General features: G+C 46.5%; 1 protein-coding gene across 1 annotated transcript in view; it reads right to left on the bottom strand.

Annotated features, from left to right (window-relative positions):
* ankrd22 (ankyrin repeat domain 22) overlaps nt 1-11,680 on the bottom strand; it is a 36,577-nt gene extending 24,897 nt beyond the window's left edge. Inside the window, exon 1 of the mRNA XM_069900635.1 lies at nt 11,543-11,680. Coding sequence (XP_069756736.1) covers nt 11,543-11,563 — 21 coding nt within the window. The 5' untranslated portion in view covers nt 11,564-11,680. The remainder of the gene's footprint in view (nt 1-11,542) is intronic.
* Between the last annotated feature and the right edge of the window lie 513 nt (nt 11,681-12,193).

Raw genomic sequence — 12,193 nt, 5'->3', positions numbered from 1 at the left:
CTTCCAACTTGCAAATTGACATCTAAATCAGTTTAACTATAGAGCATTTGTGCACCCTCCATAAATCTTCGTCCGCGAAGCCAAGCCAAAGAAGAAATACAAGATGGGTCTGTTCTTTAAACAAGAAAGCACAACATTCAATTGTCTTTGCTATTCATGAAAAAGTTCGTCTTAAATCCACCGTGTTGCAAAATCCAGAGGCAATAAAAAGCTCTTTTGACTTCTGTTCCTCTTATCCATTTCCACAATCCTAGGAACAGACACAGCATTACAACAATTGTTCCCTATTTTAACTCTATTGGCCGTCTTCATTCAGAAACCAGAATAATTCCTCAGACCAAAAAAAAAAATCACATGGTCTAGAAATTGGGTAATACTATAGAATCTGGCGTAGATCAAGTAAATTCATTTCAGCTCTCCCAACAATGCTCCATTAAGTTCAATTTCCTTTACTGATTCAAATTCATTTATCACAGCAACGATTCAAATATCAAGGAAAACGTTTTCCATTGTTTCTCAATACAGACACACCCAACTGGAAAAAAAAGTGTTTTAAGGGGTTGTAGAGCTCGTCGAAAGAACCAAAGACTTGTTGATCCAAACCAAGGCTTTTATTAGCAAAAGACCGGAGCTCTTCACAGGTGGCCGACCAGTCCGGAATGATCCGACCTGGCTAGGGACACAACCCTTTAAGGCCCAAACAATAGGTGTGGCTTAGCTCTCAGCCAATCGCTGTAAGCACAGTCTAGATACAGTAACTATATACACTATGTACATTGGTGATAGATCTGTACTATCACAGGGGTTGGGTTATGACTGTTAAGCCTCAGATTAAATTGAATCCATGTTTTATTATACACATTCAATACAGATTATAATAGAATAGGTTAGGATGTTTTAATATCTTAAAGGCCATTGGTACAAATAAAAATATGAAAAATATTAACCAGAGTCACATTTTACTGGCAAAGTGAAGAGAGAACACTCTGACAACATCTAGAATTAGAATTATACACTCAATGCCACTGGCATCTGACTCACTGGCCGTGGTCTCTTCCCATTTCTGGGAGTTCCACTTCCCGTGCTTCATTAAAATTTAAAAAAACACTGAATTATACAATACTGTTAATTTAAAGAGAGTGTTGATGGTCCAGAAAATCTTCTAGTCTGATAAAGTTACAAGCGTGCCCGATTAGAGTTTTACAGTGTACGGAAATGTCACTTGAGGAGGAGGAAATAGATGATAAAGAACAAGTTATTTGCTAGGCATTATGTGCCATCGAAGTTTTATACCAAGCTGCAGGTTAATGGTAGAGGAATCAAAAATTAAAGTTGGAACAAGAAAAATAGCAACTAGTATACTTCAAGTGGAAGTATTTTGAAAAAGTCTATACTGGGAGGTAATTGGTCTCCTCATAAAAGGGGAATGCAAAGGTAGGGCAAGGGCTTTGTTAAAAATCAGTTGGAGAATATCCATAGTCACTGTTTGTATCAATTAACCATCATCTAAACAAAACAATGAACATAAATGTTATTAGATTCAGAGGCTCAATTAAAAAAGTTAACAATGCAGAACAAGGCAAGGAAGTGAAATGGAAACTGAAAAATTACAAGTCTTGGTAAAGTACATAGGGCAGAAACAATAACCTGAAGGTACCACACAAAGCAAGGGAAAAGCACATTACCATTGATTCCAAAGTATCCGCCCTATTCTACACATTTCCTTTTTCCTACCTTCGGTCTAAGATACTGGTTATACTCAATGGCTAAGCTTAGCTATCCAATCTTTTTTTCTAGATTTGTATAATCGACCAACACTTGGCTTCTGTTGAACAATTATCTATTAAATTTTAAAATACCCAAACATCATTTTGTTTTGTTATTTATGGATTAGGACCTTCTTAAATTCTTTACATTGAGGCTTCCCCAGGATTTAGATTTTAACTTGATTTGGGAAGTATATAACTTTAAACCTAATCATATAACATTGCTTTCTGCCGTTTACGAACTCCTCTAGGGAAGATCTAGGGATAGTTCCCTGGGTGCTATTAAGAAATTATGGGAACAAGGCTTTCAACCACCACTTGCCAAAACTACATCGGATTCTATTTTGAAACATGTTCACTCATCATCTCCTTGTGCTAGGCACTAATTCAATTTAAAGCAGTCCATCAAGCCCACTTTTCAAAGGTTCAGTTAGATAAATTTTATCCTAATATTACCTCTAAATGTGAAAAATGTGTAAGAAGGCATGTTGTGTCATGTGTTTTGGCTTTGTCCTTCTCTCTTTAATTTTTGGCAAGGCGCATTTTTCACTTTATTGTTAGTTCTTAATATTAGTTTGACTCCTGGACCTTTCATTGCTATTTATGGAGTGAGTGGGGCCAGTGGATTTAATACTGACTTTTTCCACAATCCCATGTAGTGGCTTTTGTTCCCCTCATTGCTAGAAGGGCCATTTTGCCGAGATGTCCATCCTACTCATACTCTATGGTTATCAGATGTGATGGCATGTCCTTCTCTAGAAAATAATTACATGTTCTGCTACTGCAACAAATCTTAACTCTCTCTCTCTCTCTCTCTTTGGGGTCCTTTGCTCAATTACTTTCAAAATTTGTAGATTATTCATCTGTTTTTCTTAAAAAAAAGAAAATGACCCCATAATTGTGGATTCCTTAACTTGGCCAGAAACCCTCAGAGGAGGGTTTGATTATTAGTTAATAATTTTTTTTTCCCTTTTACTTTTTTTCATTGAATACTCATGGGTTCATTATGCACCTTATTTATCGTTATTAATACTTGTAACTTGATATTAACTTACTTTATTACTACTATATGTACCTATGTATTAAAACCAATAAAAAGATTGACAAAGAAAATCAAGACAGTTAGAAATACAATGTTTAACACACCCAATTACATCTAAGCAGACAAATGTGGCCAAAAGCTGATTCACAATTACAAAAAGTACCACAAATAGGAAGTTACCAAAAAAAAAAGGCCCAGTGGGAAAAGTCAAGGGCAGCTTGGTGAAATGGAAGTCCTTGAATATTCTAAAGTTGTCCCTGGGCAATTTCAAAAGGGCAGCAAAATGCTTTTTGAAAAATAAAACACTGTTTTGTCGCAAATGCAGAGGCCAATTTGCTCACAAAATCAGCAGAGAGATTCATAGTTATTTCGAGGGATGGCAAGTTTATTGTCAGATACACAAATTCAAAGTGCAGATGTACTGAAATGATTACCTTCTGCAGCCACTCAGGATTCACCAACTACAACAGTACAAGTTAAATTACCACAGGATTCCAGGACAGAAAAAGGGTAATAAATACAAAAGATAGGTAAGTAAATAGTTGCAGTTAATACAAGAGAAAAAGTGAAATGTTAATAGAAATGCAGACATAATTTTTGGAGGTCCTGGGGTAGTTTACGGTTAGACCAGTGGTTTTCAACCTTTTTTCTTTCCACTCACACACACCTTTAAGTAATCGGTGCTCTGTAATTAATCAGGGATTGCTTAAGGTGATATGTGAGTGGAAAGGGTAGGATGAGAACCACTGCTCTAGACCCAATTGTTACTAAAATATTTTGCTTGAGAAAAATTGTCATTGGCTCATTTCCTTTGGAGTTATGAAACCGTGCACATAACGAGTCAATGGGGTGATTTTTCAAACTTTTTCTTTCCATCACATACCACCTTAATCAATCCCTTACTAATCACAGAGCACCTATAGCATAGGGAGCATTAAAGTGGTATGTGAGTGGAAAGAAAAAGGTTGAGAACCCTGGGTTAGAAGAATTTGGTTGAGGGGCGACTGACTGGTCAGAGCATGTTCTGCTCTCCAAGTAATAATAGGATGGCCCAGTTGGCACAATGCCTTTACAGTGCCAGCAATCAGGAACTGCATTTGAATCCCACGCTGTCTGAAAGTAGTTTGTATGTTCTCCCTGTGTCTTTCCCCGGGGCTCAGGTTTTCTAGCATTGTTTGAAACACACCAGGGGTGTAGGTTAAATAGGTCTAAATTGGGCGCCACGGACTCCTGGGGCAAAATGGCCTGTTACTGCGCTGTATGTACGTCTAAATTTGTCTTAACCATGTAAACATCTAAGCAGGAAGGCAGGCTGGTTTAGAGTCTTATTACAAGAATGAGCCTCACTTTCATCAGTATTACACAAGGCTTTGGTGAAGTTTGAACCCTTGCCCTTAAATAAGGGCAAGAATCCTGTACTTCTCCAAAGCAGGATTGAAAAGGCTTGGGAAACAGAATTGAGAACAGTCATAAGAATAAGAATGTGAAAAACACAATGCTGGAGAAACTCAGATCAAACACTGTAGTTTATGTAGCAAATGTAGAGATGCCTAACCAATATCAATGTTTTGGGTTTGAGTCCCTCATCAAGGCATGATGAAAATGTGAGCTGTCACCTGAACAAAATAGTAGGGGGGGGGGGTGAGAGGCAGGGCCCCACAGGCAGAAGGCAATAGGTGGATAAGGGAGGAAGGGCACGCCAGAGAAGGGGTCTTGAACGGGACGGGGAGACTGTAGAAGTGGGCATAGAGGAAGAGCTTGAGAGCAGCAGGGATTACAGCTGGGGAGTAGTGAGAGAGCGAACCCCACAGAACTCCCTTTGGGGAGCAAAGGAAAACTTCAGGGTCGGCATCTCTCCAGGAGTTATGCAGTAGACAGGAGAAAAACATGAAAGCCTGCAGTCACTGTGATTGAAGTAAATCATGTTTTACTCCTCCATAAGAAGGATCTTTGGTATAGAGAGGAATAAGCTACATGGGAACACGAAGCAATTTGAACATATCCTCTGCTACAATTCAAATAACTAGGTGTCTATTGCATGGTGAATGGATTAAAGATCTTAAGTGCAACAAGATAAAGTGAGGTAGTGTCAGAGGTCCATTCAGAAATCTGAAGGCCATGGGGAAAATACTGTCCTTGTGCCACTGAGCGCACGTCCTCAGGCTCCTGTAACCGCTTCCTGATAGTAGCAGAGTGAAGAGGACATGGCCTGGGTGGTGGGGGTCCTTGAAGATAGAGGCTGCTTTCTCAGGACACCACCTCTTGTCAATGTCCTCGATGGAGTAAAGTCTGGAGCCCATGAGTTAACAACTCTCTGGAGTTTTTTTTTCCTGTCCTGTGCATTGGCGCCTCCATACCAGACAGTGATGCAACCAGACAGAATGCTTTCCATGATGCACCTGCAGAAATTTTTTGAGAGTCTTTGATAACAGACCAAGTCTCCTCAAACTCCTCACAAACTATAGCTACTGGCGAACCTTCTTCAGGATTGCATCGGCATTGAATTAATTAATATTTTTCCTTGTTCACAATATCCAAAGACTGCTTGTCTGAGTTTATAAACTTACAAAGTGTTTGTGACCATGTTAGCCAACGAGCAATTTTCTTCCCCTTCAATAAGTTAGTGGCACCATGGGCATTGCCAGATTCTGGCATTAGGGGAAGTGAGCACATAAAAAGGCACGCAACCACTCTTCCCTGTTTGTGTGTGAACGCAGTGAATTTACGTGCGCACAAAAGACCAGTTACTTAAAGTAATGTACTTCAATGTAGAGAATAAAATCTTAACAAAATATGTTACTCTGTGCCAAGTTTTGTTTGCTTGTAAACAACACAAAATTCGTGGGTAGCTTATAATTTTTGTTCTGTCCACTCTTCCAACGTATTATTTATTAAAAAACAATTTACACTTACACCCTTTATCACTAACATATCATAATTTTGAAAGCCAAGGAGAAATAAATAGATTCAGAGCGATTCCTCCCCAGATGCCAGTGGCCAGACCGCTCCCCCCGAGTACATTTCCCAAAAGTGGCACCCCCTCCCCCCCGAACTGTGCACTCACTGCCCTTCCTCCCGCGACACACCACTCGGTGGGCCACCAGTGCAAGTGCACCACAGAGAGAGAGCCGCAAGCACACAACTCAAAAAGGTGGCACCTCCAAAGAATGTGCCGGTGGGGGTGGGGGGGTAAGTGGTTGCTCCCCCTAGCTATGCCACTGAGTGGCACATCATGTGCTTTTAGGGAGGTTTTTGAGACTGGTTCAATTCAATGAGTTTGCTCCATTCATTCCTTTATACCTTCTCCGGTAATCCAAAACAAAGGGCACCTCAGACAAAATTGTACAGTCAACAATCCATTTAGCACTATTGTTAGAAATGCTCAAAACTCCAGTCTGCAAGTGGTCAAAAGTTCAACATCAAAAGTGACCAGCTGTGGACTCTATGCTAACAACTCTTTGCCTCGAGAATTAATTCAAAACATTTATTTAAATGATGGGCCCCCAGTTGTAGGATTATGATTGTTAAGTAACCATTCTGAGACATGTTGCTATTTTGCAAGCTACATCTTGATATTTCCTAGTAGCAAGTGACACATCATCAGCTATTATGCAAAATTAAACTAACACATCACATTTCAATCCACAACTGCAATTTTGTGCACAAGTATCATTTCTCACAGCTTTTGCTCACTGGGCACCTTTACACAAAGCTCAAGCAAGTGGGCAGTTCACCAACACCTCTCTCCATTTATCAACATTTAATAGTTTAAAATCTAAAGGCTTTGCTGAATTAAAAAAGTTATGGGTTGAGGGAAGTTATCTTTTTTCTTCTTTCTTCTTTGGCTTGGCTTCGCGGACGAAGATTTATGGAGGGGGTAAAAAGTCCATGTCAGCTGCAGGCTCGTTTGTGGCTGACAAGTCCGATGCGGGACAGGCAGACACGATTGCAGCGGTTGCAAGGGAAAATTGGTTGGTTGGGGTTGGGTGTTTCCTCCTTTGCCTTTTGTCAGTGAGGTGGGCTCTGCGGTCTTCTTCAAAGGAGGTTGCTGCCCGCCGAACTGTGAGGCGCCAAGATGCACGGTTTGAGGCGTTATCAGCCCACTGGCGGTGGTCAATGTGGCAGCCACCAAGAGATTTCTTTAAGCAGTCCTTGTACCTCTTCTTTGGTGCACCTCTCTCTCGGAGAGCTTGCCATAGAACACGATCTTGGGAAGGCGATGGTCCTCCATTCTGGAGACGTGACCCATCCACACATGTTAAATGAACATTGAAAACAAAGCCTTCAACATTTAAGAATACTCTCACCTCTCAGCACTGGACATATTTACAATGACCAGCTCAGTGGGCTGAAGGATATTCCTGAGGTAAAATGACTTCATAGCATTCCTACCTTAAAGTCAGAGGATTGCAGGAGCAGGCTCCAACTGGAAAGGGAGAATCTCACAGAAATGAGTCAAAGCGTCATGTGAGGGAGATGTTGTGCATTGGACAATTTAGGGCAGAAGTTACAGATTACATGGAGATGACTTGAGCAATGCTCTCCTCTCAACTAAAAAAAAAAATCAACAAAAATGGAAGAGTGCAAGAAAAATTAGCTTCAAGAGTTATGAAACATGCTGAGGCACAGATTGGCCAGGTTTAGTACCCTGAAGAGGCTTAGTAGTCTCCTGCTTGTGAACCACAACAAACTATTATTACACAAGACGACAGTGATAAAAATACTCAAGGTCACCAACACTCATATCCCCCAACAAATCCCTCTACTGACTGAAAGAATCAGATCTTTAGCAAAAGAGAGAGAGAGAGCGCAACATGTTAAATATTAATTACAATAGATTGGTTTTTGAATGAGTATTAAGGTTATTGGAACAGGCAGGCAAATGGATCTGATTTTACTGGATGGCCGAGCAGACTCAATGGGCCAGATCTTCTACTCTTGCTTCATATGCTCTTAACAAAGGCCTTCAATCAAACTACTTGCTCATTAATCTAAAGTACCATTCACACCGCACCAGTGGCAGACAATGACTACTTTCACCCACCACCTATCCTTGACATCAGTTGCACCATTGTAACCAATTGTTTCCCCACTCCAAACCACGAACATCAAGTGGTTTGGAATGGGAAAGCATCACCATTATCCAGACACTTATTTGGACAAGCTTGCAGCATGTTCAGATCACCAAATCCAGTGGCTAGAATACACGAGCTGGGAAATTGACGAAGTACTCTACACGATTAAAACATGAAAGTCTGTGTTTTCACTTCATTCATGTCTGCAATGTTGGAGAAGCTTAGCAGGTCAAACAGTACTCTATATAGCAAAGGTAAAGATTCATACCAAAATTTCAAACTTGAGCACCTCTACCACCCACCCCCCCACCAACCATTTTGTTCGGGTGCCTGGTTACACTTTGTCATACCTTGCTGAAGGGCTCAAGTTCAAAACATTGATTATGAATCTTTATCTTTGCTATATAAAGTACACTGCTTGACCCACTGAGTTTCTCCAGAATTGTGTTTTTACAAAGTACTTTCTATATGCCTGGATGAATATCTATCCTGGAGAATTCACCACCATAAACATCCACTCCCTCCAACTTTGTAGCATCTTGTCATCTACAGTGCTCAACTCCACACCCACCAACCCATGATCATGGCTGCCAAGAAGCACACAAGCAGCAGGTGAACTGGAACCAGAATACTCCACATCCACTCACACCTCACTGAGATCCTGGAAATACTCACAGCATCACAAAATTTTAGTTGTACATTTTCCTTGCCCAGCCAGCCCCTTCAGCAGAAGAACAGCAGTGGCCCAAGGCACCAATTCACCAGGGTCCTCACAAACCAATGAAAATACTGGCCATGTCAGCAAAATCTACTCACATACCACTTTAAGTATTCCCTATGCCATTAGTGCTCTGTGATTAGTGAGGGATTGTTTAAAGTGGTATGTGGGTGGAAAGAAAAAGTTTGAAAACCACTGTTTTAATCTTACCTAATTGACTCGTTATGTGCACAGTTTCATGACTCCAAAGGAAATGGGCCAATGACAATTTTTCTCAAGCAAAATATTTCAGTAACAATTGGGTCAGAGCAGTGATTCCCAACCTTCCCCTCCCACTCACATCCCACCTTAAGCAATCCCTTACTCGTCACAGACCACTTACTACATAGGGATTACTTAAAGTGGAATGTGAACAGAAAGAAAAAGGTTGGGAACCATTATCGTAGGTCAGAGGAATTTGAAGGCTGGGCAATTGACCCTCTGTAGTGATTTTCTGCCCCAACAACACGTTATTCCCCAACACAGTATGTTCAATTTCACCCGAAATCGCTGATGGGGCCATTTTCTGAATAATGCATAGTTCCTCATTCTGGTCACACCTTGTTACCGCCTCCCCTTGGTCACACCATGGTTTCCCCTCCCCCTGGTCACACCTTGGTTTGCCCCTCCTCCTGGTCGCACCTTGTTTTCCCCCCCTCCCCTGGTCGCACCTTGTTTCCCCCCCTCCCCCTGGTCGCACCTTGTTTCCCCCCCCCCCTCCCCTTGGTCGCACCTTGTTCTCCCCCTCCCCCCGGTCGCACCTTGTTCTCCCCCTCCCCCCGGTCGCACCTTGTTCTCCCCCTCCCCCCGGTCGCACCTTGTTCTCCCCCTCCCCCCGGTCGCACCATGTTCTCCCCCTCCCCCCGGTCGCACCTTGTTCTCCCCCTCCCCCCGGTCGCACCTTGTTCTCCCCCTCCCCCCGGTCGCACCTTGTTCTCCCCCTCCCCCCGGTCGCACCTTGTTCTCCCCCTCCCCCCGGTCGCACCTTGTTCTCCCCCTCCCCCCGGTCGCACCTTGTTCTCCCCCTCCCCCCGGTCGCACCTTGTTCTCCCCCTCCCCCCGGTCGCACCTTGTTCTCCCCCTCCCCCCGGTCGCACCTTGTTCTCCCCCTCCCCCCGGTCGCACCTTGTTCTCCCCCTCCCCCCGGTCGCACCTTGTTCTCCCCCTCCCCCCGGTCGCACCTTGTTCTCCCCCTCCCCCCGGTCGCACCTTGTTCTCCCCCTCCCCCCGGTCGCACCTTGTTCTCCCCCTCCCCCCGGTCGCACCTTGTTCTCCCCCTCCCCCCGGTCGCACCTTGTTCTCCCCCTCCCCCCGGTCGCACCTTGTTCTCCCCCTCCCCCCGGTCGCACCTTGTTCTCCCCCTCCCCCCGGTCGCACCTTGTTCTCCCCCTCCCCCCGGTCGCACCTTGTTCTCCCCCTCCCCCCGGTCGCACCTTGTTCTCCCCCTCCCCCCGGTCGCACCTTGTTCTCCCCCTCCCCCCGGTCGCACCTTGTTCTCCCCCTCCCCCCGGTCGCACCTTGTTCTCCCCCTCCCCCCGGTCGCACCTTGTTCTCCCCCTCCCCCCGGTCGCACCTTGTTCTCCCCCTCCCCCCGGTCGCACCTTGTTCTCCCCCTCCCCCCGGTCGCACCTTGTTCTCCCCCTCCCCCCGGTCGCACCTTGTTCTCCCCCTCCCCCCGGTCGCACCTTGTTCTCCCCCTCCCCCCGGTCGCACCTTGTTCTCCCCCTCCCCCCGGTCGCACCTTGTTCTCCCCCTCCCCCCGGTCGCACCTTGTTCTCCCCCTCCCCCCGGTCGCACCTTGTTCTCCCCCTCCCCCCGGTCGCACCTTGTTCTCCCCTCTCCCCCCAACTTGGTCACACCTTGTTCCCCCTCTCCCCCTCCCAAACTTGGTCACACCTTGTTCCCCCTCCCCCCCCAACTTGGTCACACCTTGTTCCCCCTCTCCCCCCCCCCAACTTGGTCACACTTGTTCCCCCTCTCCCCCCCCCCCAACTTGGTCACACTTGTTCCCCCTCTCCCCCCCCCAACTTGGTCACACTTGTTCCCCCTCCTCCCCCCCCCCAACTTGGTCACACTTGTTCCCCCTCCTCCTCTCCCCCCCCCCAACTTGGTCACACCTTGTTCCCCCTCTCCCCCCCCAACTTGGTCACACTTGTTCCCCCTCTCCCCCCCCCAACTTGGTCACACCTTGTTCCCCCTCTCCCCCCCAACTTGGTCACACTTGTTCCCCCTCTCCCCCCCCCCAACTTGGTCACACTTGTTCCCCCTCCTCACCCCCCAACTTGGTCACACCTTGTTCCCCCTCTCCCCCCCCCCCAACTTGGTCACACTTGTTCCCCCTCCTCCCCCCCCCCAACTTGGTCACACCTTGTTCCCCCTCTCCCCCCCCCCAACTTGGTCACACTTGTTCCCCCTCTCCCCCCCCCCAACTTGGTCACACTTGTTCCCCCTCCTCCCCCCCCCAACTTGGTCACACTTGTTCCCCCTCTCCCCCCCCCCAACTTGGTCACACTTGTTCCCCCTCTCCCCCCCCCCCAACTTGGTCACACTTGTTCCCCCTCCTCCCCCCCCCCAACTTGGTCACACCTTGTTTTCCCCCCCACCTGCTTCCGAACCCAGCAGAAGAAACAACGCCGTCACTTCTCCTTCCAGCGTTAACCTGGGAACCACCCACAAGGTCCGGTCTCTCTCCCCGCCGGCCCACGCCCAGGAGAGCGATGACACCCAATTGATACAGGTCTACCGACGCGACCAAAGTGCCCAACTTCCAGCAAGCACCGTGAAAAAGTTGGGAAAGTAAAAACCGTCCATCAATGTCTTGCTCCCGTCATTTTCCAGCATCAGACGCTCGCACCTTTCGGCACCCGCCCGGTCCGGTCCGGTCCCGTCCTTCAGCACTTACCTCCGAGTAGAGGATTCCCATCTGTGTCCCGGACTGGCTGTGGGGAAGAGACGGATGGGCACTGCTCCCCCCTTCGCCCACACCCGTCCTGTGCGCTTCGTCCCAGCGTGGGAGGCAACCAGAAAGTGGGGGAGGGAGGGAGGGAGGGAGGAGTACCTGTGAGCTCGCAGCTCGTCTATTGGACCCTGGTTCTAGTTCAGGTTCCGGAGAGCTGAGCAGGGTTCGTTTGGGAATGGGAATGCGAAGGGACGAGCTTCATTCCGTTCATTGGCCTCCTCGATTTTTTTGCATCATGAACCTCGCCCCGGATCTTCCGACCAGACTGAACTCTTGTCAATAACATTTGCAGCCAATGGATCTGAAATGACAACAATGGGAACCTTCAGAACTGTGGCTGTCAGGAGGTGTCACACCTGTGCCCGCATCTCCTCCCTCGCCACGGTCCCAAACACACCTTTCAGGTGAAGCAACACTTCACCTGTGCCTCCAAAGAACTCGTTTACTGCATCCGGTCCATCCCCTGTGGGCCTTCTCTCCGTCCCAGAGACCGGCCGCTTCGCCCAGCTCCTCCTCTCCGTCTGCAACAAAAGCAACCTCCCCGTAGCCAACCCTTTCCACTCTGAGTCACACTCTCAAGCTCACCACCCATGG

The sequence above is a fragment of the Narcine bancroftii genome, chromosome 10, assembly GCF_036971445.1.
Source record: "Narcine bancroftii isolate sNarBan1 chromosome 10, sNarBan1.hap1, whole genome shotgun sequence".
NCBI lineage: Eukaryota > Metazoa > Chordata > Chondrichthyes > Torpediniformes > Narcinidae > Narcine > Narcine bancroftii.
The sequence above is the reverse complement of the archived record's forward strand: the minus strand, read 5'-3'. Positions and strand labels throughout refer to the sequence as shown.